Here is a 27,812-nt window from a genome sequence, read left to right as displayed (position 1 = left end):
GCTGAGGTGGGCGCGGAGGGTCAGGCCTGCCGCAGCCCCGGGAAAGTCTGCTCTCCGCGCCCCGCAGGCCGCCTCCTCTCCCCGCCGCTGCTCCTTCCCGGGAGGGGATGTGCCCGACCGGGCCCGGCCCGGCCCTGCCCTGCCGCCGGCGGCCGCTGGGGGCTCCCGCCGCCGCGGCGCGGCCCGCCATTGTCGGGGGCATGGAGGGCGAGAGCACGTCGGCCCTGCTCTCGGGCTTCGTCTTCGGCGCCCTCGCCTTCCAGCACCTCAGCACCGACTCGGACACGGTGGGTGCCGCGGTCCCCGCCGGCGGGAAGGGACGGGGCGGGGCGGGTCACGGCGGGCGGGGGGAGCGGAGGGAGGGGCGGCCGTCGGAGGCGCGGGCAGCCCGCCGCCGCCATGGCGGAGCCGCCGCCGGGCCTCCCCCGGCCCCCACCGGGAACCCGCTGCCGGGGAGGGCCCCACGGACACGCGGGGTCTCGCTGCATGCCGTGCTGGAACAGGGCGTTGCAGCGTATTCCCTCCTCGCTGCAATGGAGGTGGCTTTCCGTGCTGACGAATGCCGGGAAATCGTGGGGTTTTGGTTTGTTTTTTTTTTTTTTTGCTTTTAAAACGGGGAGGTGCGGGCCAGCGAAGGGCCGGCGACAGGCAGGGACTGACCGAAATGCGGGTCAGGCCTTCTGGGCTAAGCCTCGGAGGCGGGCATCACCTGCACCGCCACAAACTGCTCGCTTGTGAAGGAAAACAGGAATGGAAAATAGCTCAGTACACATTCCCACTTTTTTTTTTTTTTTTTCCCTTAAATGCAGTGAGAACCTACTCTGTTTAAAAAAACCCATTCATTTTGACAGCTTTTTTCCTCTCCTGAAGACAGCGTTTACACTGTGAATAACAAAGTCCCATTCAATGCTGCTGTTAATGTGAACTTTTTCTTCTCTCCACCTCTAAAGGAAGGTTTTCTCCTTGGAGATGTGAAAGGCGAAGCCAAGAACAGCATTACTGACTCACAAATGGATGATGTTGAAGTTGTTTATACAATCGGTTAGTCTGTCCACATTTAATACCGCGCTTGGGTTTGCTGCTTGCTTACAGCAGGATCAAAGCTGCTAGATCCTGGGTTCCACATTGACAAAAAAAAAACAACACAAAACAAAAAACAACAAAACTCCCACAGGAAAGAGTTACTTTGTAGCATTTTAACTGATAAAAAAAATCTACAATTTTACTGCAGAAAATAATTTAACAAAAACACTAGTTCTTAGTTCCTTGAATAGCTCATCTTTGCCAAATATTTTGTTACATTAAAGGTAATTTAGGGCTTATACTCCTTCTTTGTCTTGGCCACATCACAAACTTTCCTGGACTAGATTTGCCCTGGAAAAACTTGGCCTGTTTCAGTGATGTGAACTATAACATGTTAGCATCTAATTTGGAATTTATTTACCTAATTTGGAACTTATTGTGTGTGAACGCTGCAAACAATTCATTTATTTCACTGAGCAGATGCCAGATGCATTTTTCTTGATTTTATACTAGCCCATAACAAAAACATCTGTATACATGCATACACATTTAACTCCATTCCTTTAAAATGCAGTTACACAAAAAGAAAGAAAACAAGGCAATACAGTGTGTACCCTCTTTCCAATCTTCCTGAAAAAACAGTAGGGAGAAGTTCCATCCCATTTGCTAGTTTTACCCCAGTTTACAATTATGGTGTAACACTTTCCTCCACTGAGTCTCACAAATGAAACAAAAATAAGGGGAAAATTTTGTGGTGGCATCAATCAAGTTACCCAGAGTCTCACCATCACATTCTCATAGGCAGAGTTAGTTGCTACATAGTTTGGGTTTTTTTTTTAGTTAACTTGTGAAAATGAAAGTAGTGGAGAATTTGCGAAAAGAAAGGGATTTAGAATGCCATTAGATCACTTACTGTTTTTTTTTTTTCTCGTAGTCAGTCTTCTCATTCTCATCATCTACCCTACGAGTTTCTGTTTTCCAGCCTCATCTTTCTTCCTAACAGCATCCATGCCTTGCTGCAGAGTAACTCAAGTGAAATCCTTCATATTACGTACTACTGTACTCAACAGAAAGGAGGGAAAACTAAAGTGCCCAATTTGATTTTTCACTTGATAAAACAGAAAAATGTATTAAAAAATACAGTTTATATAAGTAGTTCCCTTTACATTTGAAAAATTATTTAGAATATTTTTAAAAAATATTTCCTTTCTTAACCTTATTTAATAGATTTTAATGCATTTGATTAAGAAATTATATAGCATTCTTTCTTGGTTCTACCAGTTATATTCTGATCATAGCATCCAGAAGAATATACATCTTGAACTGCTGAACCCAGAATAATAATACTACGTTTCTCTTTCAGATATACAAAAGCATATTCCATGCTACCAGTTGTTCAGGTAAGAACCTTAAGTAAACAGATACGAAAAAGTTAAATGAACCCTACCTTGAATTCTTCAAGGGTTAAAGTTACATTACGTTACTGAGAAAAATCACACAGCTATAACTACAGTAGCCATATCAACTCCTTGGAATTACAGATGCAAAATATCTTATGTTATTCCTACCTGGGTTCTCCGTGAGGTTTTTTTGGTGTTTGTCTATGCATACAGAAAGAGAGATATGCCATACTGCACCTTCAGGTGAGCTATGATACCATATAAACTACAGAATAATGTCAACATACTGAAAAAAAATGTTTTTCTAAAAGCATACACCTCAAAAAAAAAAAAGAAAGAAAGAAAAAAGTAGCAGCAGCCATAGGCTTCTAAGGAGGCCAGAAGAAGAAACACTTCTTGACCCCATGGCAGGAGTAGTTTCAAGGACTAGTTATATAGAATACTTCATACTGTAATATATAATAATACTAATATAATAACACTATATAATAATATAGTATTACTCTAATAAATAATAATGTAATAATACTTTATAATACTAGTTATTTATAATACTAAATAATTCCCATCATAGATGGGAACACAACTGTGCAGGTTTGCACCCTTAAAAGAGGACAATCACAACATAATTTCCTTCTCAAATATTTCTGAAAATGAATAAACCCAGATGTTATTAGAAAGGCATTTCATATCAAATTGAAGGCATCTTACTGTTTTGTAGTTAAGAGAGCACAGATGCTACCTTCAACTTGTGTCCCAGTAGCACTGATGCTAGAACAGCATCCAGGTTGTACAAGACCACATATACACAATACATAGCTATTTCAGTAATGAAATTAACTGCACTGTCCTAGCAGATAAGCTGTGTCATGATATCTTTATGCTTACCGGGGAAAAAAGCTATTAAAGTGAGATGACTGCAAGACTACTAGGGAGTAATTAGTTCTACAGTAGCATTTTTTTCCTCTAATTGTCCTAATTTTCTTCTAGCTTTTATAATTCTGCAGGAGAACTGAATGAACTTGCCCTGAAGAAAATACTATCGGGCTGTAAGAAGGTATTTATTTTCAAACCTAAACCATACCAAGAAGGTTACTCAGATTTTTGGGGCTGTTCTGCATACCTCGTGTATCAAGGTGTTTTTTTCTCTCCTCTTTTTAAAAAAAAAATCTTGTATCTAGTCCCTCACACTGCTGGGCAAGGCAGCTGCATCATCTTTCCCCCCTGAAAGAACAGTTGAGATTAATTTTTCACTAGGGTTTGCCTACATATACGTCAACTTTATTTTTTCTTACTCATTTCTCAAGCAACCAGTTCAAGTATCCCAAAGGAATTCTACTGATTTCTAGATGAAGATCAGTTAGGTCAGCTCACTCAAGTGGTTAAGTGCCACTTGACCAAAAAGAAAAATTTGCAGTCTTCTCCACAGAAGAAAGGTTCACAAGGGGAAAGTAGAAGCTGGAAAAGTGACAGAGAGCAAGATAGCAGAATCAAGTTTGCAGAGCTTCAGTACAGAAAACAGGCCAGTTCAAGACATGGTTTTGAAGGCAAAAGAGAAGTTGTTATACTGGCATTAGGCTTAGATGGTTTTGAGTGTTTCAACTAACTGCTTGAATATGTACAGTTCAGATTCATGACTTTGTACTGTATCCTCTAACTTGCTTCAATATGACACACAGGGACAGCATGATTCAACAGTAATAATGAATTTTCTTCTGCCTGCAGAATGTAATAGGATGGTACAAATTCAGACGTAACACGGACCAGACTATGACATTCCGGGAAAGACTTCTTCATAAGAATTTACAGTCACATCTATCAAATCAGGGCCTTGTATTCCTTTTATTAACCTCTAGCGTGATGACAGAAAGCTGTTCTACTTACAGACTGGAACATGCCTTACATCGTCCACAAGAAGGGTAATTGGTTTGTTCTCTAGTTTTAACAAAGCAGTAGCACAGCACGTGCCACCACTTGGAACAGTTTGGTTTTTTGTTTGTTGCAGCTGAGTTATTGTTAACACTGCTTATTTTAGCCTTAAAACTTAAACATTAAATAAGATTATGCATTATATTGCTAGAGCTCAGTTGAAATCTTACCCTGGAGTTTTCTGATCAGGGATTTGCCCTTGTAACTATCTGTAGTGACAGTGTCAATGGTCAGGCACTGTCAGTGCACTTATGCACATAAGCTGTTCTTGATCAATTTTGTGTTAAGTATGGGAGTGCAACTATGCGTGGTGTTCACCTTCACATAGCATTGAAATATTTAAATTGGTGGTAATTTTCAGTTATCTTCAGAGATATGCTGCCCATAGGCTATGCTGAACAAGCAAGTTGCATTGTTATGTGACTCAAACCCAGAAACAGGGGGGGAAGAAACCCAAACCTAGAGGCATTGCTCGGTCATTTTGCTCTTGCAGTTGCCTTTAGCTGTAAGTGATGTGATACATTCAGCAAGACCTCACTATATTGTAAACCTCCATCTGGGATGCTTAATGGTCAAGAACTTTTAACTATCAAAGAGAGGCCTTTGGATGTTAATAAGTTATGTTCTCATACTCCTGCTTTTTAAGTCTTTTCCAGAAAGTTCCTTTGGTGGTTACCAACTTGGGTATGGCAGAACAGCAAGGTTACAGAACAGTGTCTGGTTCCTGTATATCTTCTGGCTTTGTGAGAGCAGTAAGACAACACAGGTACAATATATGCCATATTTAATGGTAGCTATAGCTTTCGGATAAGGATAGTTATCTTTCTATAAAAGTATTTAAGTGCTTTTGCAGATGCTACAGCCATACCCTGCTCACTTGTTGACCTGTTCCCTGCAATTATGTACCTTTCCAAGGTACTTGGAAATCAGTTAAGTCCCATACTTTGCCATGAGAGCAGCTGTCTGTCTCAACATAGGCACCTAGTGTTGAAGCTCAAAATGCTTCTTTATTCATTATAGCTCCTAGTAAGCAAGCACTAGGATCATTAACTTGCAATTACACAATTATATTCTTGGTCTACAGGTCAGAATTCTTTTACGAAGATGGATCCTTACAAGAGGTTCATAAGATAAATAAGATGTATGCCACCTTGCAGGAGGAACTGAAGGTAAGTCAAGCATACCTGCCTATACCATCACCTTTGGCAGTACTACAAGTCTAGCAAAGGGTACACCATCTTGCACTAAATGATGAACAAAGCTGTGTCTTGGAAGCACGTATTGAAAAATTAGGGAGTTCCGTGTACTATTAGCTGTACACCGAGCTCTCAAAGTTGAAGACTTAAGTTTCCATGTGATCAAAAGTACACTGATAAATCCTCAACTCCAGTGATAAATTCTCACAAGAGGATTATTTTGAAGGAGGACTATCTGTAATTTGTCAGAACTCCTTTGCTTAGATGGGAACAAATAAAACATCTTGTACCTCATTCAACGCAAGGCTTAAGTTATCATCTCTAAAATCCATCTCAAGGTCATTATTTAAGCTTTTTAATACTTTGTGTCCAACTTTTAAAGTCATGAGTACCTTAAAGGATTTTGCAACAAGGTTAAAATAAGCTTTGTGAATACTGTTAGTTCCATCAAATGCTCTTTTCCTTGTAGAAAATATGCTCTACAGTCGAAGCCAGTGAACGATCTGTAGAGAAACTTTTAGCAGAAGTGAGCCAATTAAAAGAAGAAGTAAAGAGGAAAAAGCAGCAAAGTTGTTTAGGTAAGTAAGTTAAATAAATGCCAATCTTAGCAAGACTTACAAAGATGATTCAGTTGTCAGAAGCACAAAACACTGCTGAACTTGAGGCAGCCAAAACAGTAGAAGTGTGCAAGAGGGACTGCAACTCTAGTTTGTTTTTTTTCCCCCCCCAGGAGAAAACAGAAACTACCCAGAAGAACCAAAGGAGAACGTTCTCCTTTGTCAGGCACTGCAAACATTTTTCCCCAATTCTGGACTTCAGGCATGCATTGTTTCCTTTAAAGGCCAACAGATATCCAAGAACTGCTGTAACATTGACCATAATATTAACGTCATGGACAAACTGACTCTCATGGTAGAGGAAAGAGACTTCACTGAAGCTGAAACAAGACACCTAACCAAGCGGAAAGTCAGAGGGACCACAACAGGATCAAAGTCATTCAAGAAATCCAGATCGCTGCAACTTCACCAAAAATTACTTCGAGACCAAGAGGACAGTGACCAGGAAAGGAAGATTATGCTGAGTAGCACTGAAACAGATGAGGACGTGTTGGAAAAAATTACAGACACAAATGAATACCCACAATCTCCTACTTTCTGATCTGTCAATGATTTATCCAGGTGACTTTGCACCTAAAGCTACTGACAGGATATTCAAGGGACATATCAATTTATAGTACTGCAGGGATTAAAAAACCAGTGCATTTTTGCAGGACATACAGAGATGACATTCCCTTGTTTTGCCTTCCAGAGTTAAATCTGTATTCACTCTCAGGGTTTAAAGACAATGCTATATAACCCTGTCGCATACTGCCTTGGAGTAAGACAACTTCAAGCTGCTGTTGAAGCAGTACTACCCTTCCCTCAGCAGACGATGCAGGGAGAGTCAAATGAATACAGGTATCACGCTTAACAGAACAAGCTGTCTACATAACTTGTCACAATTTAAATGCTTTCATTTATCCTTAGCTATCTACTACTTGTTTATTTTCTCCCCCTTCCAATCCATCAAGGGAAAAACCGCCACCTGAACTTTATCAAGACCTGTGAGTGGAGGAAGTGGTCCACACAGGTGCCAATTTCTGCTGTTGCTTTTGTATTTCGTACTTCCTTCGGACAATTTTAGAGACTTGACACTTCATAAAAAAGCATCTGACATCCACCCTTCAGTCAGTGATGCATTATGCTAGCCAACCACATTTCCAGTAAACAAGGATAGAAACATGAAAAGTAGTTTTATTGTTTATTTCTTGACAGAATATTACTCTGGATACTTGACATTACATATCTTGGGGTCTGTGAGAAATGATGGGTTCTTAAACATAACTGGCATAAATCCTGTAAAAAAATAAGATGGAGGTTTTTTTTTAACAGGAAAGTAGTCTTCACTTTAAAAAGTCAAGAGCATAATCATACTTACCAAATACCTGAGCTCTTTTAATGGCTTTTGTAATTTCCTTCTGCTTCTTGTTGCACAAGCCTAAAGAGAGAAATTATTTTCAGTCTCTTAAATCAACGATAACCAAACCATTAGTTTAAAGGGTAAAGAGATATTACTGACAATTTCCTCTATCTCTGTCTAAGCCTTCCTAGAAAAATGCATGTGTGCTTATACTGTTAAATACAAAAAACCCCATAAAATTAAGGGATATTTTCATTCCTTGATGAAAGCTATTAAGTCAGAGGAACACTATTACAAAATCTATAGAGTTAGCAGTAGTTACTTTTGGAAAGATAACTGATACACAGTTACTTGGATTCACTAGAACATTAATAGTAACTAGTAAATGATTTAATTTAATACTTCACCTACCTGTTATATGTCTGCCATAAATGCAGCCAGTATGTGGAGAAACAAACTGGGAAATAAGCTGTTTAAAATTAAGAAGTCCAAAGTCAGTCTAAGAAGTTGTTTTAGAGATCTTTAGTTTGTTTTACTACTTGCATTCTATTTTTCATTTTTTTGATCTGTTTTTACAAAACTCAGTTCTACCTAGAGACATGAAAAAGCATAGCTTGGAGTTAGACAGTGTTTTATATGTGATAACATTTAAGCAATATGACAGTGGAATTAGAATTGCAGACTCTGGTAAACAACAAAGGTGACACCTGCATGTAGAACTAGTAGATAGAACAGCTTATCACAACTACATTATTTGACCCTTAACTGCACACAGCTCTTAAGTTTTAAATGCCTACACATATGAATTTTCATTTATGCTGACTTCCTACACACACATTTAAAAACAGTAAACCACTTACCTTCATCAGAGGACACAAATATTTAAACTCACCTGCACATTCTTGTAGTCCACCTTTATTCCACATAAGACACATTTTTTAGGAGGCTCTTTATAGGGGTTCTCCATTTGTATAGGCTGAAATTAGAGAATTATTAACATCTATAAGCTTCACAAGAAAATAAGGAATGTTTCTTATTTTTATCCTTTGGGCAAAACATGCCTTGAAACCAAAAAAGATATTTAGTGCATTGTTGAAATTTTTCAGCAGCTTTCTTATCTCTATTTCTCTAACATACTAATTGGTACGTAGCCATCTAAAAGACTTCTCACAGCTACAGGGTCTTAGTAATAATGACAATGTAACAAGTCAGTTAAAGCAATCAACAGGACAGCGCTTACACGGGTCACTTAGAAGGCAGTAACTACAGAATCTGATAGTAAGGTAGTTCTGTCTGGTAAGTCGTATGAGATTTTTTAGAAAACAGCTTCCAAACAAATAGCCAGAGGGAGCTCCTGTCTGCTCACACACTTCTAAGAGATTCCCAAATATCCCCCAAACCCTGAAAGGCTCCTCAAGCTTCAGAACACACCCAGCACCAAATCCTCACAAGATATAAGCGAAAGGAGAAATTTCATTTTTTTGCAGACATAGAATTTAGGCAGAGAAAGACTTTTTAAAGAGTTTTTGCTGGTACTGAACAATGCATTTTTATGACATAACCACACCTTCTGCATTCTCTGAAGGCTTTTTCTCAGCTATATACAGGAAATTGGCTGGCGCTGCCAGAGGTTTTGCTTCATGCTCGAGTTCCTGAGAGCGCTGTGACCACAGTTAAGGTACTGATCAAGGGCACCTCAGCTTCAACACCTGCCGACCTCCCGCCGCGCTGGGCTCCCGCTCAGTAACGCGCCGCGGAACCGAGCTCAGGTTTTTCAGGAGCCCGAGCTACACGAAGGCCGCAGCAAGGCGCTTCCGGCCCCCCTGCTGCCCGGCCGGGGCCCCTCCAGTGGGGAAGGCCTGAGCACAGGCCGTACCGGAGCCGCTCCTCACCTGGTCGGGCCGCCCCTCATGCTGCGGGCGGCGCGGCCGCTCCCACAGCGCCGCTGCAAGGGAAAGGGCGACATAGTTAGTGGCGGGACAGACCAGCCCCGTGGGCCCGCCCGCCCTGCCCGAACCGGGAGGAACGCACCGGGCACCAGCCGCCGCCAAGGCCTGCCCGCCACCACCGCCCGCGCCGCCATACTGCGCGCCGCCCGCAAGCGCTACTTCCGCCTGCGCGTCATCCCTGCCCGCCCTACCGCCTCGCTAAGCGCCATGCGCTGGCCAATGGGGCCGCGGCCCGCCCTACTTGAGGCAGGTGATTGGCCGCTGCGTGGCGACGGTTCCCGCGCTTCAGCGTCTCGTTGGCGGAAGTGATGCTGCTGGCGGAGCTCCGCTCTCCTTATGGCCATCCCGTCTCCCTCGGCTGGCCCGGCCCACGCTTGCCGTGCCCCGCCGCGGCCGTGACGGTCTCCGTGCCGCTCCCTGGCAGCCCTAGTCTCGGGGTGGAGGCTGATACCCCCTCAGCTCCCCGGGCCGGTGGTGATGGCCGAGCCCGCTCTGGCGGTACGGAGGAAGAGCCGCCCCAGCTCTGTCCGCAAGCGGAGCCGGGTCCCGGTGCAGCCCAGCGCCGTCTGCTCGCCGGTGGCTCGCAAGAGACCGAGCGCCGGTGACGAGGGGCCCCCGGCGGAGACCCCGGTGCGGGCATGGCGCGTTGCGGGCAGGGGTTGGGCATGGCGGCGGGGGGACTCCGCCTGGGAGCGGGGCTTGGCCCAGACCGAGCCTGCCTGGCGCCGGTCGGGAGAGGTCTTGGTTTGTGTGAGAGGGAATACGTTTTGGCTTAGACTATATATATATATGTATAAAATAATGCATTGCTACTAAGCAGCTGTGCAGGCATCACGTCTCCTTGTAGGTTAAGTTTTGCCGAGTTAAAGCATGCATTCCTTTAGAAGTCAAGCTAGGCTTTCCCTACAAACAACACCAGAAAACACTTAACTCTCTTATTAACTTGGGGCAGACTTAAATGAATCGTACCTGATGTGTGTGCTGGACGTTATGCTGCCTTCGTGTGTTGATGTTACTTTGGAGTATTAATACTCAGTGTTATGTTTTTACAGTGCAGCAATGATAGTGAAGAAGACATGTTTGGCGACTTTGACAGCTTTTATGGAAATGATTCTTTGCTAGCTCAAGTTGATGATATAGAGCACAAATACCTGCAGGATAAAAACACGGATATTAAAGGACCTGGAGACACTGTACTTGGGAATCTTCAGTCAGGAATTCAGCAGCAAAAGCAAGATAATTTTTCTACGTCAGAAAATAAGACCGTCCTTAAAGCTGACAAAGAGGATGGTTTCCAAATGAATGAAAATGACCCAGTGAATAGCAATCAAGAGCTGACTCAATTGGTTTTAGATGATTTGCCATCATCACAACTTTTGTATTTTGAGAAAATAGATGAACTTTCTTCTGGTTCTAAAATATTTCCAGTCTCAGAAAGGAGGAATAAATGTGTGAATTCTTCCTTGGACAAAATCAGGAGTCCATCATCCTTTTGTCCTGATGCTGAACACAGGACCAGACCTAATGACTTTTCCTCAGACTCTAAGCGTGATTTCTTTAAAACTGAGAGTCTTAAAGATCATCTGAAAAGCGCTATGACTGGAAACGCCAAAGCCCAGACTCTGCAGGTCTCTAAGACCAAGCAACTTAAAGAAGCGGTTTTATCTGAAGAGATTTGTGTTGCTAGGAAAACTATTGAATCTTCTTCTGTTGATATAGGCCCTTTTTATGGATTACCTAGCAAAGTTAAAGATCTGTTCAGACAGTTTCGAGGGATTGAAACACTGTATGGTAATGTGACTAACAGTTTGTTGAAAAAAAAAAAATTGCTAGTGAAGTGTTGCCTGTTTTATCCATTACACTGTAAAATATTTAAGTTAAGTTAATATTTAATTTAAATGATGTTGGAAAGCAGTTGTTTTATTAAGTGGTTATTTTGGTTTTTTTAGATGGGTGGGAAAGATTGATATGGCTTATAGAAGACTTTGGAAGGCTTGATCACTGAAAGCTTTTAGTGGTTTGTTGGAGAAACGCAAAGCATAAAGTACTTTATATGAAACAGGGGCATTTTGATATTGATTAACATACCCCTACTAATAATTCTTTTTTTTAATTTTGCAGAATGGCAGCATGATTGCTTAATGTTAGAATCCTTACAGCAAAGAAAGAATTTAATATACTCATTGCCAACCAGTGGTGGAAAAACACTTGTAGCTGAAATAATAATTCTCCAAGAATTACTCTGCAGGCAGAAAGATGTTCTGATGATCCTGCCATATGTTGCCATTGTCCAAGAAAAGGTCTGGATATAGTGTTTCTGATGCTGATTATCTTGTCTGATATGCCTTGTTACTTGGCTGGTTTTGACACTAATTGTGGCAAACTCCATGATTTTCATAAATATATGGTGGGAAGTGCATAACTTCTCTCCTAACTACTCCTCTGAGGGTCAGTAACTTTGTAATAAATCAGAATTAAATTATGAGGTGAGATGCTGCGTTGTAAAGTGTGCTGAATTTTGAAATAATAGCTTTTTGCAATGTTATGTATAGTTTTGCAGTCTTAGATCTGTACTGCCCAACTTGCTAAAGAAATAGTCTTGAAATAAAAACTGATATTTCTTTGATATAAATGAAAGCTAATTTTAGAGAACAGATAGAATCCAAGCTTGAAATACTTGTAAACACTTCAGCTTTGCAATTGGAAAAAGTAGTCATAGCTAATATGCTTTTAGTCATTCAAACTGTTGATTGTGATGTGGGTTGGTTGTATGCATGTTGAGTTCTTGAGGCAGCTCTGAAATCTAAAATGAGCATGAGTTTGTCCTCAATTTGATTTTTTTTTTACAGGTTAGGGGTTTATCGAGTTTTGGGATAGAATTGGGTTTCCTGGTTGAAGAATACGCAGGAAGTAAAGGAAGATTTCCACCGATTAAGAGGAGAATAAAAAAGTCTCTTTATATTGCTACTATAGAAAAAGGACATGGTCTAGTGAATTCCTTAATTGAAACAGAAAGAATTGATGACCTCGGTCTGGTTGTAGTAGATGAGGTATGCTACAAGACTTACTGAGACTTATAATATGCAATTTTTTACATTTATAATACATAATTACCAGCAAGGACCAGTTTTTTGATTACTTGCTTTTGCCTTGAGTGTTTATAATGAAATTATTACTACTTAACTTTTTTCTGTATTGGTACATGATTCTGTAATATTGGAAGCTATTTTTCTTTTGCTGAAGCATTTGTTGCTACATCAGGACAATAGATTTTATACTGAGATCTACTGTCAACTGCATGTCAATTAAACATCTCTGATGGATTAGAAAAACCAAATCACTTTGATCATATGGGGTGTATTTTATGAATCTCAGAATTTAATTCCTAAATGTGTAACCATGAGACTTTGTGTCCAGTATTAATAATAACTAAATGAAACATAAAAAAAAAAAATTAAGTAACATTCGACTGTGAGAATTGCCCCTTATTCTGCTTTTTAGTGGTGTGGCTGAGTTGTGTTACTTAGGGTTGATTGTGGGGTTGAATCACATGTGTAACATCTAACAGGGATGTTTAATTCGTGGAATGCTTCAGGCTGACTGACCTTACTTTAACATAGTAACTTCTAAACAGAAGGCAGTTTCAGAATTAAGTTTTACTTTTCCTGGTAGTAGCTGGCTGCTAGGAATTTTTTTATATTAACTTCTGCTGTGAGTGCTGCTTAAAACACAGTCTGTTTAGAATTGCTTTAGGCTGGTGAATACAAAGATCTCCACACTGGCTGTTTACTGTCAGGAGTTAACTGTTTGTGTCAGATGCGGTCTGCTTAAATGGAAGGTAAATCTTGTTATCTGCATTTGCTCTTGGGTCTGCTCTTCCGTGATTCTTAAATGTTGTTTCAGTGAGGCTGTACTTCCAGAAGGAGCTTAGCAGTCAAAATTTACCAGAGGCATATCATGAGGAAGTCCAACAAAGACATTCCTGTAATATTTGTTTAGGACTACAGAATTAGTGTTCCTTTTGTAGAAATACTCTTAACTCAGTTGTATTCTTGCGTTTTCTTTTTACCTTCTGTGCACAGTTGCATATGCTTGGTGAAGGAAGTCGTGGAGCAACACTGGAAATTACTCTTGCAAAAATTCTTCACACTAGTAGTAAGTCATGGCTGCAGTTAATGTTACTAAAATGCTGTAGTGATGGAATCTGTAGAGAGAAGTCATACTTTCTGGATTTGTGGTGTTCTGGCTGCTTCTGGAAAACATGGCATGCCTCATGCATTAGCCGTGTTTACTCATTTAAGTGTTAGTCAGTTGACCCTGTAATGATGGGCTGGGTGTTTCTGAAGCTTTTTTTGATACTACTTCTCTGAGAAATCCAGAGTGTTGTCAAATTTCTTCCATTCCTTCATAGGAGCCCCTTAGTGATTCTAATTAATTGCTTCTGTAGAGAAGGATTTCTTTTTTGTTTATGTCTCTAGTGATATTTCCTAACTGTATCTCCCTTGAAACCTACTACTTTGGCATTTAAAAAGACTAATGATGGAGAAGGTGGCTTATGAATTAAATACCGAGCAGAAGTGAATATGGCAATAAATTGATCTCAGCTTCCGTTTTACAGAAAACACACAAATCATTGGAATGAGCGCAACTTTAAATAATGTTGGAGACCTGCAGAAGTTCCTGCAAGCGGAGTACTATACTAATAATTTTAGACCGGTCTGTATAGAAGATAACATAAACTAGTAAAGAAGATATTTGACTTTAAAATTACGGCATATCACAGCTTTTGTGCTTAATTTCATGGTGTAATGTAATATAATGCCTGCTACTGCTTGCAATTGTACCAATATGATAAATAGCACTATGCACTTGTAAATGCACAAGTGCCAGTACCTTTATAGTATTGTTTTAAGCCATTTGTGTCATTTTAACTAAACAAATTTCTAAATTACAGCTACTGTGGTAATTCGTTACAGTTCATTTGATATAGCTAGAATCTGGACTGCTGGTGCTTGAATGCTATCATGACAATGATTTATGAATCGTTCATGGGACACAATGTTTGTCATGTTCTTTGTTTTAATTAGATATTTCCTCAAGGCAAATAATTAAAACAACTTTTAAAAAAATTCTTGATAGGGTAGAATGTGTGCTTGTGTGCATGCAAGTAGGTATGTATATGAAGTGTCATGCTTAGGAAAAAAAATATTAGCTGTACATCAGTAATAGCTTAATCTTTAGAGAAGAGGTGGTAATTTAACTAAAGCTTCTGTTTATGGCTTCTGTCCCCCTAGGTAGAATTAAAAGAATACGTAAAGATACGAGACACCATTTATGCAGTTGACAGCAAAACAGAAAATGGCTTTACTTTTTCACGTCTCCTTAATTTCAAGGTAAAACCAAAGTGCTTATAGTTCCTTTGAACTATAGTTATGAAATGTATTATTTGACAATGATTTGTCTACAGAGCTTACTTGGCTTTCACTCCTTTACCCCTCTTTAAGGTAGAGGTTTCTTCAATATTTTGGTGTGTGAAGAGCAATGGGTTTGAGTATACCCAATGTTTTACGGTTTCGGGTCGATTTTTCTCAGCAGTTGGCTACTCTTAGGTGGCATTAAAAGAAGACATCTCTCTTGGGTTTTGTTGGCTTATGAGTGCCTTGTTAGGGATTCACTTCAACCTTTAAAAAGAAAAATGTGTGTTATGGTACACTGCCAGCAGCACAAGTAACATCACTATGGTGTTGCTAGAAGAAATCAAAGTGTTAAAGGAAAAAAGCCAAGTATTTGAGTCTCATATCCATGTATCCCTCAGTTCAAGCTAGATGTGCTAGTAAACTCTTTCAAGTGAGGGATTGGGAGAAAAGCTTACCCTACATCTGCTTGCGGTTACGTTACATTAAAACAAATGGGAGTATTCTAGTGAAGGTTGAGAAATAAGTCTTGAATACTTAATTTATGACTTAATTTCTAAGTTTAAGTGTTTGTCAATCTGTGTTTATGATAGTATTCTAGTAATCTGGAGAAAGCAGACCCTGACCACATCATTGCACTGGTTACTGAAGTTATTCCTAAATATTCCTGCCTAATCTTCTGTCCCACTAAAAAGAACTGTGAAAATGTGGCTTCAATGGTGTGCAAGTACCTCAAGAAGTAAGTTTCTGGCATGATTTTTTAATTACGTATGGAATAATTGGTCATAATTTAGGCTTAATCTTCACTAGTTTGCAAGTGACTTTCCCTGGTGATCAGAAGTAAATACTTCGAATATGGAATCATGTAAAGTTGCTAACCACGTAAATGATGGCAAACTGCTCAAGGCCCATTAAAGAAATGTTTTACCAAAAAAAAATATCATATTTTAAGTAAACCAGTTGAAAAAATGCTTCTTAGAGGACAAATAATGAAGAAAAAAGGAAAAGCATACTAAATGAATCTAACCTTGTATCCCTTTGGCACTGGTCTCTGCAAGCTTAGAAAACAAACATTTTCTCTGTAGCCTGGTACTGGTCATGTCTGTTACTAGTAGGTCAAGTATCTCTGTTCCATACCTACTTTGTGAATATAAGTTGTAAAATCTAAACCAGGCCTCATTAGTAAAGCAAAGAAAGTATGTTTGATTTCATTTAAGTGTGATTTGATCCACTCATAATGGTCTAGCAAAGATAAATTTTATGTAGGAAGAAATTACATTAAAATAATCAAAACCTCTCAGTTGCTATAAAAACAGAAACCATTTTTAATGTATCTATAGTCTTCACTACGAGCTGATACTGGCCCCAGTTCCTTTCTTCAGTTCGCTCAATCCCTACACTCGGTCAGTATTTGATCACTTCTATACCCGTGCCGACAAATAAGAAAATAATTCTATTGCAACTTAATCAATCTCCCATGTATTGCTGTCTTAAATTACTGGAAATAACTTTCTCCAACCTAGATGTTAGAGGAATGGATAATGAGCAGAAATAGACAGTAAGCTGAAATAAACAGTAATTTTTTTTAAAAGTAGTTAATGATTCATTGAAGTCTAAAGAAATGCTTTTCCTCCTCCAAGAGAATTTAAAGCTCACAGGGAGAAAGAGAAACAAGATCTCATCAAGAATCTAAAGAATATTGGAAATGGCAGCGTCTGTCCTGTTCTGATGCAAACAATCCCTTTTGGTATTGCCTATCACCATAGCGGCCTTACAAACGATGAAAGAAAAAGTATAGAGGAAGCATATTCTACAGGCGTCCTGTGTCTACTTGCTTGCACAGCTACTTTAGCTGCTGGAGTCAACCTGCCAGCTAGAAGGTTAGTAACTGAAACGTATTTCATTGTTGCATTGATTTTTTTACTTTGTAAAAAAAAAAAAAAAAAAAAATTCCTTTAATGTTGGAAATACCAGGGCTATTCAAAACCTTTTTCTGCTTTTACTAGTAAATTGGAAGCATAAGGGATTTTGTGTTCAACTTGGACTGCAAAGTTTTCACGTAGGAAATGTGAATCAGTAGCAAGTCCCTCCATGCATAGCCGAAGAGCACTTATCTAAATGGATTAAGGAAATTATAATGAATCGAGGAAATGCTTCAGTATTTAAATTGTATCTCCTTAGAAGGGATTTATTTTACAGTTTGAACACAAAATAGTAGTTTTTAACTATACACAAACCATAGTTTTTAACACAAAAACATGTTATCTTTTCTTATACAAGTGCTGATGGTATGGCTGCTGTACTCTGTATGATGAAACACTGTTTGCTAAGAGTCCAGTTTTGTGTACATCTATGTTGGAATAATACATCTGAGGGGGGAAAAGAAATATACGGCCAAGCGTTGTCTTTCTAGCACAACTGATGTATGTTCAGTGTTCCTTATGTTTTTTAGTAGGGTTTATTTTAGATCTTGTCAATTTGTCACCCAAACTCAGGGCTTTGAATAGATGTAATGACTAAGGTTCTACGAAACATAATAAACATGGTTTATCATTCAGTAAACCTTAAGTTGTCAAATGTTTTCCTGGTTGACTTGCACATGTGTTTAGACAGGTACATTTGATTTTTATTAGTTATTAAGCAAGGGGCATGTACTAAAGCATCAATAACATTTTACAAATGCGTGCTTTATAATTTTTAATGTAAAGCATAACTTACTAAAGACTTCTTTACAGGGTTATTCTAAGAGCTCCTTATGTCGCCAATGACTTCCTGAGGAAGAACCAGTATAAACAAATGATTGGCAGAGCTGGTCGAGCTGGTATTGACAGTGCTGGAGAAAGTATTCTCATAGCGCAAGAAAAAGACAAACACTTGGTAATTTTTATAAAGTTATTGGTAATTTAAATTGTTGGATTGAGCTGGTGGGATAAACAGGAGGAGCTGTGCTGCTTAGCTTAATTTTTCTTCATTTCTCAACGTTTCCAGTATTTGACTCATGTAATAATACCTATAAACTCCCTTTCTGTGGTTTGTTTTCAGGTGGGAACTGTAAACTTTAGACATCTACACTGATTTTTCTTTATAAGCTGAATGATGTGTATCAGGATCTTGAAAAATGTAAAACTAATGCATAAGTATTTTCCCTGAACTTAATACATTTCTTGCTCTTTTTAGGTTCAGGATTTAGTTAACAGTCCTTTGGAGAACTGTTACAGCAATCTTCTGCTGGAGCTGACCAAGGGAATGCAGAGCCTGTTGTTGTCTTTGGTTGGACTGAAGGTATCAGTTAACTCTTCTCTGTGAGTAACTTAAGTGCTTGGGAACGCAAACAAAATTTTATCTGTTCTTTCTAGAGAAAGAACAAACTTTTAAACACATTGGCTACGAGTTCAGAACAGCTTCTAATGAGATAAGTAAAAGGACTAATCCAATCTTTGTCCTTCTTAACTCGGTTATCAAGTAATCATGTAACATGACAATTTTCTTATGTGTAAAAGTCAAAATTATATCTACTTTATGATATATTACAGTATTAATAATATTTCCCTTTCTGATACTTGATTCAAAATACAAACAGTGGAAACAAATTACCATGATGCAGTAGCTAAAATAATAGAACAGCTGGAGAGCAGTCCCATCAGATCCATCATAGACTGTCTGTCATTCCATTTGTTGTCATGTATTTCTATAGAAATGCATTAAGAGGATATCAAACTGTTCTATTCAGTAAACTTTTTCACATAGCTTATGAAATGTCTTAGGTGAAATGACACCTTTAAACGTGCTAATCGCTTGCAAAACTGACGCAGATAGCAGTTACCCAGGAGGAAGTCGACAATTTTATGTGCAGTACTTTGCTGGGTGTTCAGCAGCAGCTGCTGTCTAAAGAGAAGAGCCTCTCAGAGATAACTAAAGATGGTCTAGAAAATCTCATAGAAAAAGGACTTCTAAAAGGAAGAATATCTGAGAAGGACCACAGTTCCAAATGTACGCTAACAATCACACCATTGGGTAAAGCTACATACAAAGGTAAGGCCTTGTTTTGCTTTATACTTACTATAATCTTTATTTCAACTTTATTTCAACTGCTGGACTGAAATTGGGAAGGAACAAGGATTGCATGACTGAACATGATGGGAATGAAGTACAATAACATTGGTCACAAAGAGAGTAAAACCAGAACTTTACCCCCCAAAAAAGGATTTAATGATTTGATTTAGTGATTGTAATCAAAATGGTGCTTGACCTCATTTCACAACTCATTGTTACGAACGGGCATCGTCAACAGGGGGATTTCTTGGCCTAGAGGGAGGCTTAATAGGGAAAGGAAGCATATGACATGTAGACCAACTGTAATAGAGTGTATCAGAAGGTTCTGTTTTGCTGTCATAGTGTAAAGGTACGGGGTATGGAGTGCGGTTGGAATAGAAGGAATCTCTGAAAGATTCCTTCAATGTACAAGATTGTTCCAGGATTTCATTAAAGCCAAGGAAATTCACAGACACTTTGTAGGTGACTGCCTTTCCTCGGTTCCTTTTCATTGCTTAGGTTAGAGCAATTTTTCAGGTTACAACTGTTTCTCTTCAATTTAGACAAGCTTTCATGGAAGGTAAAGGAAATACTGACTCTATGTTAAAATCTACTACGCTTAACTCTGTATGCCTGTTTAAAACTGCAATACATTGTGTGCTTATTATAGGGTCTATAGACTTGGCATACTGCAATCTTCTTTACAGAGAATTGAAGAAAGGTTTGGAAGGGCTGATTCTTGAGAGCAATCTTCATCTTCTATATCTGGCAACTCCTTATGATATGACTTCTAACTGTAGCCCAGATTGGATGATATACTTAAGACAGGTGAGAGTTTACTAGCAAATACACGTTGGGGCAGACAGTAATCCTGCTTATTAAACTTTAGCTAAGTTTTTACACATAGGAAATGAAGATAGTGGGGGAACGATTCGGTGCAAAACTAAGATACGCTATTTTATTTCAAGTCACAGAACAGAATTGCTTTCCTGTATTGCATAAAAACCAAAGTTCTCTTTTGCATCTACAATATTTGACCCTGTTTGGCGGAAACAGTGGAATGAAAATCATCTCTTGAGTTGCCAGTACTTCAAATCCTGACTCTAACCTTCGTACTAGCCTTGCTATCACCAGGGTCTGGTTAATCTTAAACTGTCCTATAAACTAGTTATATGTAATCACATCTTGTAGTCTTGCAAGAAAAACACTATTAAATTAATCAAGAGCCATATTTACCTTCTGACGCTCACTCATTTTATCTGTCGTTTAGAGAGTGTTAAGTCTTAATCTTTGTTCGATATCTGTCTAATGCTTAACTCTGGCCATGACTGCAAGTATTGCACTGTGACCAACACCTTCCTGGGCACTACTGTGCTTCTGTCAGCATTAGCAGCACAGCCCTTATCCTGGTCTTGCACACTGTGCGAGATCCACCCGTAATTTGCTACTCCCTTTTCTGTAAAAGGTTGTATACTAGGGGTAGCACTAAAATCTATTTGACTTTGTTTAAATGTGGCCTTCAGAGATGGATAGTTACAGGTAATTCAACCAAGTAGGCAAAGAAACTGCAGAGCGTGTCTAGTGACTATAGTACTAGTATAGTGACTACGATGTGGAGATATTGAAAAACATCGTTTCACTTTGAGTGATAGACTTGTGTTTTCTATAATAATAAGAGAACTAAATATCTGAAAATTCTTTATAAAACTATCATGGAGTCTGCAGAGCAGTTGTTACATTTGGAGAACAGCCTCTGATCACCATTTGGTGAAGACGTTAAATCCAGGAAATACTTTAACATCGATGATGTTTCTCAAAAAAAATATTTGAGCACTTAGAAGTGACTTAGTTCTCCAGAGTTTTTAACCTGTTCATCTTGAATCTTAAATATACGAGTAGACATTTTTACCAAGGGATGTGAGAAAAGCGTGTGCGCCTTTATACTAGAGTAGGCTATACATTTATAAAAGAAAAGCTTCATATGTATGCACACCAGAAGCTTATCAGCAGAACACACATGTGAATGTATTTCTAAATCAGCGGAGTTCAAGGTGAAAAAGAATTAAAGCTTGTCTTTCATGGAGTAAAGGGGAAAGCAAATGGTCTGCAGGTGGTATCAGTATTATATAAATTAGATGTGAATTACTTTTTTACAGCTGAATGGAGCATATTCACACTGTCTGCAGCTCTTCTGACTTGTAACACTTGTAACTGTTAATGAGTTGTGAATAAGTAATCTTGACTGTTGTCAATCTTCTTTCAGTTCAACCAGTTAAGTGCAGCAGAGCAAAAAGTAGCGGATATTGTGGGAGTACCCGAAAGCTTTATTACAAAAAAGGCTTCTGGTCAAGCCATCAGAAAGGTAGGCTGGACACTTCTCATACCTAAGGTGACAGTTTGGTCATTTCACTTATTATTTACAAATTCTAGAATTTTTTTTTCTGCTAGTGTTCTTTGTTACTGTTCTACTTATTAAGGTTCTTTTAACCTCATTGGTTGGTTTTAGTGCTGTTTAATGTCTTTGGGTATAACATAGACATGCTTTAGAGATGTGAAGGAGTAGAGATGAGAAGAATTTCTTTGTAGTGCTAACAATATCTTGAATGTAATATTGTCTCTGAATTGTGACTTGCTTTATTCCTAGAACGTGGACAGTGCTGTGGTAAACAGGCTCTACCTGTCGTTTGTCCTTTATACCCTACTGAAAGAGACCAATATATGGAGTGTTTCAGAGAAATTTAATATGTCCCGAGGATATGTGCAAAATCTCCTCAATTCTGCTGCCTCATTCACCTCCTGCATTCTACACTTCTGTGAGGTAGTGTGCTAAATGAATTCCATTAAATTCTTTGACATTGGTTTTAGAAAATCTGCAGCTTTGTTCTTTAATGTTAGAACTGAATGCGGGTGTTGTATTTCGCCTTTCCTGTGCAAAAATGTGTTTTGTCACTTTTCCTGTTCAAAATACTTTCCCGCTCAGAAAAGCGTGCTGGTACAGTGTTATTTCTTGTATTAAAAGTAAGCTTTATGCATTGAGAATGAAAATACACAAACTGTACAGGGCGTTGATCAGTGTTCAGTGCTGTTGGTGAAATAATTGACAGTTTTACCTTTCTCTTGGAAATAAGGCCATCTGGTTGTGGAATGTCATCTCAGGAAAACAGCTAACCGGGCTTGTTCTCTTGGTTTCCCCCCCCCCCCTTATTGAAATAATGCATTGCTTATCCTTCAGAACTGCCCCAACTTTGGGCTCTTCAGCTGGAGCGTGCTGAATACAACTCTGCAACTGGCGGAAAGGATAACTAGAAATAGTAGCGCTTCCCCTGTCTAAAAGCCAAACATACATTCGTTGCCATAGTAGAGCTCTTATCAGTCGTACCCCCCCTAAATACAAAGCTCAGGATCTGGTTTTTAGTGTTCTTTGTCTCTGCAGGAATTGGAAGAATTCTGGGTTTATAAAGCCTTGCTGACAGAACTTACCAAGCAGTTGACGTACTGCGTTAAGGCAGAACTCATCCCTCTGATGGAGGTAGCAGGGGTTCTAGAGGTTAGTAAACCTGACTTTGTGAGTGCTAAATGTTGGTGTGCCTTTCAAGTATATCTAGAAGACCGAGCCTTTTTTTTATTGTGAATTTGGCATAGTGCAGAAATCCCACAATGGTCCTGGAGGTTGGGGGGAAAAAGTAGTTTGAGGAAACGTGGGCTGGAGCCAATGATGTTTTTCTTCTGGCTGCTCCCACTGCAACAGTGAAAATGCTGTATTTGCACAATAATTTAGCTGCGTACTTGGTTGGAAAACAGAGTCCGGATTTCTTTTGTGGTAAGCATTTTTCAGTTCATGGGAAGAAAGAGGAAAAAGAATTTACATATTTAGTTAAGTTACAAGATCCTCACAGGAATATGTGAAGTCCTATTGGGAACTTAAGCTTTTACAATCACTCGCAGTGCTGCGTGTATTTTAGAGGAGAAACTTATTGGAGACTCCTGTTAAAGTAGAAAATCCTTTTGGGCGTCAGTGCAAGGTTATAAGCAATCACTGGAGCTCTTTGGAAAATGATCTAACTTGTCTGTCCAGCTATTGGAGAATCAGTTTGTCGGCAAACCATTGAATTTAGTGGCAGTAAGGTTTTATTCTGAGAAGCTAAATAAGGATGAAGACTTAGACCCTAATGGGTTTTTTTTTTTTGGTATACATCAAATTTTCTGAATTGGATGCAAAAGGTAAATAGTCTTTTTTTTTTTCATGGCTCACTCCATAAGGGGAGCATTTCTGTGTAAGGGCAAAACCAGCCTGGACAGTGTGATTCTGCTGAAGTGGTATTTTAAAGATAGCTTTTCAAAATTACTGCTATCACCAAGGTACTTCTGCACTGGACTTAAAACTATACTGACAGCTGATACTTGTAGCAGGTAGACTGTCATGTTGAGCAGATGCGATTTTCTTAGATTTCTGTGGAGGAAGTGATAAAATCAGTCTTAAGGTTGGTGTGGTGAAAGAGAAAATTATTTTCTGCACGTTTGCTTGCACAGTTTTCAAAGAGCAATCTAAAATCTTTTCATGAGACTTAAGTCATTAGTGGGGGAAGGTTTTTGCGTCATCAGCCACACTGTGCATGTAACAGCCAAATAGAGCACAAAAAATATTTGCTGGCAATTAGGGGTTATTTTCTTGTGAAATTAGTGACACCTGCTTCACATCAATGAACTTGCATAGTCCTCAGTTACCATGGAGGAAGATAATATATTGTAAGCTGTTACCTCTTGAATGCTAAAAAACCCCACATACACCGTCAAATAAATGTCTTTCTATTCCTTGCTGTCTTTAAAAGAGGTGTGGGGAATAAAACGAAAAGTAATTTACCGAATGTTCGGAGGTGTAACACTTGGTCATCAAATGGGTACTGTTTCATAACTCAGGATACTAAAGCCTTGGGTATACTAAATTACCCTCCACTACTAGTATAGAAATGCATTTTAATTTAAGCTTTGTAAAGCTTTAGCAGTATTTGTTTTGCAAAAGAAATGTTTGCCCAGAGACCCTCTGCTAAGCAAGTACTTCTTGGCTGCCTTACATAGCAACGGGATCACACCAAGTTAAGAGAAGCAGATAATGCACACCCTGTTACTGTGATACGAAAGTAAAAAAATATTTATAAGCTCAAAACAGGAAAGTATAGTCTCTTCTGGAATTTTGTGAAAGCTCTGTTCTGTGACAATTCTGTGGGGGGGAAAAAATCTGACAAAATCAGCCCTCCTTTCACTTAGACATCTCCAAAGAATGTGAGAGAGTCATTCCTGTCAGTGACAGGGAATGCAGAAAGCATAATAACCGAAGACGATGGCAGGGTCAGTGTCATCGAGGCTCGGAGAAAATAATGACAAATGGGTTCCGAAGAGCTGGGTGAGATTGTATGGGGAGGTGAATCTTGAGTAATCTTGGGTAAAGCTGTATTTTGGGGGAGTGGAGGTTCTCGGTGAGTATTCATGTTCTGAGAAAGATAAAGAGAATTGGATTGATATGCAAAGATGTAATGTTTGAGGTTGGTGCAGAGATTGGCACTTACCAGTAATTCTTATGGCTGGTTCTAGTAATCTAACACAGTTTTGGACTTGCAGGCACGAGCAAAACAGCTTTATAACGCGGGGTACAAAACTTTAGCGCACTTGGCTAATGCAAATCCAGAAACTCTGGTCAAAATGATTGAGCACTTGTCACTACGTCAAGCCAAACAGATCGTTTCATCTGCAAAGGTAAGCTAGAAACAAAGTTAGAAAAACCTGTTTCACAATTTCCATATATCAAAAGTGGAAGTTGGAATGAAGTGAGGGATTTAGTTTTCTAGTAAAGGCGCTAGTTAGATATTTGTGATCCAGACACAATGTGTTAAGAATATATTGAAATATTTTCTTTACAATATCATCTATTTAAAGATGGTTAAGAGTAATGAATTGAGCGATTGTTGGTTTTCATGCTTCTGAATGGCAGTCAAACTTAAACTTTTCTTAAAACGAGCCTGGCAGGCACAACTTAGAAATGTTTATTCCAACATGGAAAATAAATGCTTAAGGTTAAAAATGCTCTTGTTTAAGTTTAACCCCAGCCAGCAACTAAGACCATGAAGCTTCTTGCTCACCCCTCTTCTCCTCCCAGAAGGGTAGAAACAAGAGGGAGAGGAGGGGAAAGGGGAAAAAACCCCACCCTCATGGGCTGAGTTAAAGACAGCTTAATAGAATAATAATGGAAAAGGGAAATAATGATAAAAGAACATACAAGCACAGTTCACTCTCACTGCCCGGTGAATTTATTGCCTGACCCAAGCGGAGATCGCTCCAATCCCCATTTATATACTGAGTATGGGGTCTATGGTATGGAATATTCCATTGGTCATTCTGTTGTTCTGTCTATGCTCCTTCTCAGCTGCTGTGGGAAGCTGAAAAATGTCCTTGACTTTTTTTGACATCACTTAGCAATAACTAAAACAATATGTATTATTGATGTTCCTTTCATACCAAACATGAAAACACAGCAACCAATAGAAAGAAAATTAACTCTTATCATTTCAGCTGAAACCAGGACACAGTTCCAGACAAAACTGCTTTGTTTTGTTAAATGTTGTGTATTATGTGATGACAGAACTGAGAAAACCAGCTGTGTACCGTATACATTTTTCTGTGAGTGTTTTTCATATGGGTATACACTAATCAGTAAACAGTGGTGGTGGTAGTACTTGGGAAAATGTCCTTTCGGGTAAAGGTACGGTGGTCCTGTGAGCAGCAGCAGGAGGTTTTTTTTACAGACTAGATGCAAATTTGGAAGGAAGCATTGGTGTGTTAACCTGTCTAACAGTTAAAGCTAATGATTGTATTCATTTTCTAATGTTTGGGTTTGTTTGGGTTTTTTTTTTCCTGTTATAGATGCTGCTGAGTGAAAAAGCTGAGGCTTTACAAGAAGAAGTTGAAGAACTCTTAAAGGTGCCTACAGATATCCCAGGGACCTACTGACCAACTGTCATGAAGAAAAAAATCATGAATCCAAAAAATTGGGATATTTTTAAATTTTTAACTTCCCTGTGTAAAGCTGCTGCAATTATAATAAATATTTAATGCCTTTTGTATACCTCAATTTTGTGTGAGTTCTGTGTTCAGAACACTTCTGGGAAAGCTGACTCCATTTGAAGGTTTTGATTATGAACCTCTTGAACAATAGGCTAGAATCAAAAGATGTGATCTTAATTCATTCCTATTTTTAGACGTAGCCCTAGGAGTGCTTTGGGGACCGGGCGAACTGCCTGGTGTGTACTTCTGCCTGGAGTTCACAGCTGACAAATAAAGCCTTTACATTGGATATTCCCTTTAGGACACTTGAGCGAGCTACTCCAAAGTTCCTACTTGCAGGAATCTCTGTCCTCTAGGTGTAGCTAATGGGAGGAGAGAGAGAGAGTTGAGCTTCATAGCAAAGGAGTTGTCCCAGAGTTCTGCAAGGAATTGTAAATGATGCCTAGCTTAAGCCTTGTTATTACTAGATGCAAAGATCAAATTCATGTTCAGCCTCTGGCAATTCCCTGAGAGAGGATTCTTTCAGGATGCTTCTGTAGCAGTCTTCCAAACAGAATGTTTTTAAATTTCTTGCCTAAGTATGAAGACTAATAAAGACAAAAGTTTGAAGAACTGCTTTCTGAGAAGTGATGGTAAGTTCTGAGATTACATGGGCATGAGTCAGTCATGCTAGTTAGGATGTTGAAAGGCATTTGAACCGTATATACTCCAGCAAAAAGTAAGGCTTCATGAAGGTAGTTTTGAAGATACCTGAAACTTCTTCAGTTGGGGTACAGTAAACCCCTTTTCAAAGCTGGTATGTAGTACATGACAATGTTAGAGCACTGCACGTGAAGAAAAACATGAAAGCTGTGCTGCACGGCTGGGTTAAATGATGGTAGCCAGTACAGTGACACGCTTAAATATGGCATTTCTATGCAAAATCAGGTGTCCCTTCTCAGTAAAGCAAAAGCAAGATAAACCTTAGTTAAAGTGTCTTTTTTTTTTTTATTCAGATGAGGTTAATTGTGTGGGGATTCTAGAGATAAAACGGGAATGATTTTAAATCCAGTGGGGTCGACAGAAGTTGAACGCTTGACTCGAAAGGGGTCATGGCGAAAAACTGATGAAAAGGCTATTTAGCAGAAACAGGCATGGAAGACCATAATTATGATACTTCATAGTTGCTTATAAAATTTGGATGAGTGAAATATTTGAGTGCATTCAGTGTTAAGCCAGGCCAAGAATCTAAAACCAGCACTTGTCAGAGGCAGCACAATTCGTTTCCACCGCTAGATTCAGCGCCCCCAGGGGAATCCTGTTACGGATACTTAAGTGCCTAAGGCACAAATGGTTTTAGAAATGAGAACATAAGTCGGTTCTACCAATAAGGTATAACTGGCCCTAAAGTGCGGAAGCAATGTTTACCATGACTTGAGTTTAACTGTCTCGTCATGCCTTGCCCTTCTAATTGGGATATATTTCTGACGGAATGATAGATAAGATGAAATTCTCTAGGGGTTTATTTGCGTTATCTTCGCAAGATAGACGATGCTCAGTCTGGCATAGATGTGAGTACATCTCTATGTAGCACCTATGTAAGAAAACTTCAGTGATGCCTTTAAGGCTTCACCAGTTGCTTTAAAGGTTTATTGGTGCTTGATGGCGTTACTCCAAAGTTTGGATTTTTTGCATGGATTTTTTTTTGGGGGGAGGGAGAGCAAATGACTGTAAAATTCTTCTGAGTACTGAGTTATTGCAATAACCGATGTTGTGGAAATAACCCATTAATTGCTTACGGGAGTAGTTAATGAGCAATTAACCTCTGTCACAATACTTTGTGATATTTGTGCCCGTATGCTAACTAAAAAAAAT

At 39.2% G+C, this 27,812-nt stretch overlaps 3 protein-coding genes across 5 annotated transcripts; 2 read left to right on the top strand and 1 right to left on the bottom strand.

Annotated features, from left to right (window-relative positions):
- Positions 1-107: 107 nt before the first annotated feature.
- Positions 108-7,316, top strand: ABRAXAS1 (abraxas 1, BRCA1 A complex subunit). Its single transcript, XM_063337193.1, has 9 exons — positions 108-287; positions 951-1,041; positions 2,387-2,423; positions 3,414-3,480; positions 4,149-4,342; positions 4,999-5,118; positions 5,437-5,521; positions 6,018-6,126; positions 6,279-7,316. The coding sequence occupies exons 1-9, from the start codon at positions 108-110 to the stop codon at positions 6,704-6,706; spliced, it is 1,311 nt and encodes a 436-aa protein (XP_063193263.1). The 3' UTR covers positions 6,707-7,316.
- Positions 7,317-7,321: 5 nt separating this feature from the next.
- Positions 7,322-9,643, bottom strand: MRPS18C (mitochondrial ribosomal protein S18C). The gene is made up of 6 exons (XM_063337199.1): positions 9,539-9,643; positions 9,400-9,452; positions 8,400-8,483; positions 7,919-7,976; positions 7,526-7,585; positions 7,322-7,443 (listed from the first exon to the last, which is right to left on the bottom strand). Exons 1-6 carry the CDS (start codon positions 9,588-9,590, stop codon positions 7,367-7,369), a joined length of 384 nt encoding a protein of 127 aa, XP_063193269.1. The 5' UTR covers positions 9,591-9,643; the 3' UTR covers positions 7,322-7,366.
- Positions 9,644-9,761: 118 nt separating this feature from the next.
- On the top strand, positions 9,762-26,015 carry HELQ (helicase, POLQ like). Of its 3 annotated transcripts, XM_063336468.1 has the most exons (18): positions 9,762-10,086; positions 10,509-11,247; positions 11,578-11,756; positions 12,306-12,506; positions 13,539-13,611; positions 14,075-14,172; positions 14,751-14,849; positions 15,464-15,609; positions 16,511-16,750; positions 17,606-17,747; positions 18,048-18,152; positions 18,683-18,902; positions 19,573-19,730; positions 21,166-21,264; positions 21,547-21,720; positions 22,336-22,449; positions 24,519-24,653; positions 25,818-26,015. In XM_063336468.1, the coding sequence occupies exons 1-18, from the start codon at positions 9,934-9,936 to the stop codon at positions 25,902-25,904; spliced, it is 3,162 nt and encodes a 1,053-aa protein (XP_063192538.1). In that variant the 5' UTR covers positions 9,762-9,933; the 3' UTR covers positions 25,905-26,015. The 3 variants fall into 3 exon arrangements, 2 of the variants coding, with proteins under 2 accessions (XP_063192538.1, XP_063192539.1); XR_010071293.1 differs by lacking the exons at positions 19,573-19,730; positions 24,519-24,653; positions 25,818-26,015 and having other exon boundaries at positions 22,336-22,441; XM_063336469.1 differs by lacking the exons at positions 9,762-10,086; positions 10,509-11,247; positions 11,578-11,756; positions 12,306-12,506; positions 13,539-13,611 and adding an exon at positions 14,628-14,640 and having other exon boundaries at positions 14,114-14,172.
- The last annotated feature ends 1,797 nt before the right edge of the window (positions 26,016-27,812 follow it).

The sequence above is a fragment of the Chroicocephalus ridibundus genome, chromosome 5 (assembly GCF_963924245.1).
Source record: "Chroicocephalus ridibundus chromosome 5, bChrRid1.1, whole genome shotgun sequence".
Classification (NCBI taxonomy): domain Eukaryota; kingdom Metazoa; phylum Chordata; class Aves; order Charadriiformes; family Laridae; genus Chroicocephalus; species Chroicocephalus ridibundus.
Note: the sequence above shows the minus strand (reverse complement) of the source record. Positions and strands in the feature narration are given on the sequence as shown.

Bases quoted from the DNA above. Each gene is read 5' to 3' on its own strand.
- ABRAXAS1 (XM_063337193.1), top strand. From the start codon at position 108: ATGTGCCCGACCGGGCCCGGCCCGGCCCTGCCCTGCCGCCGGCGGCCG. The intron at 5,119-5,436 runs GTACAATATATG...CTTGGTCTACAG, and splicing joins AGAGCAGTAAGACAACACAG to GTCAGAATTCTTTTACGAAG. The intron at 6,127-6,278 runs GTAAGTAAGTTA...TTCCCCCCCCAG, and splicing joins AAAGCAGCAAAGTTGTTTAG to GAGAAAACAGAAACTACCCA.
- MRPS18C (XM_063337199.1), bottom strand. From the start codon at position 9,590: ATGGCGGCGCGGGCGGTGGTGGCGGGCAGGCCTTGGCGGCGGCTGGTG. The intron at 7,977-8,399 runs GTGAGTTTAAAT...AATTTTAAACAG, and splicing joins TGGACTACAAGAATGTGCAG to CTTATTTCCCAGTTTGTTTC. The intron at 7,444-7,525 runs GTAAGTATGATT...ATTTTTTTACAG, and splicing joins TAAAAGAGCTCAGGTATTTG to GATTTATGCCAGTTATGTTT.
- HELQ (XM_063336468.1), top strand. From the start codon at position 9,934: ATGGCCGAGCCCGCTCTGGCGGTACGGAGGAAGAGCCGCCCCAGCTCT. The intron at 21,265-21,546 runs GTAGGCTGGACA...CTTTATTCCTAG, and splicing joins CTGGTCAAGCCATCAGAAAG to AACGTGGACAGTGCTGTGGT. The intron at 22,450-24,518 runs GTTAGTAAACCT...TTGGACTTGCAG, and splicing joins AGGTAGCAGGGGTTCTAGAG to GCACGAGCAAAACAGCTTTA.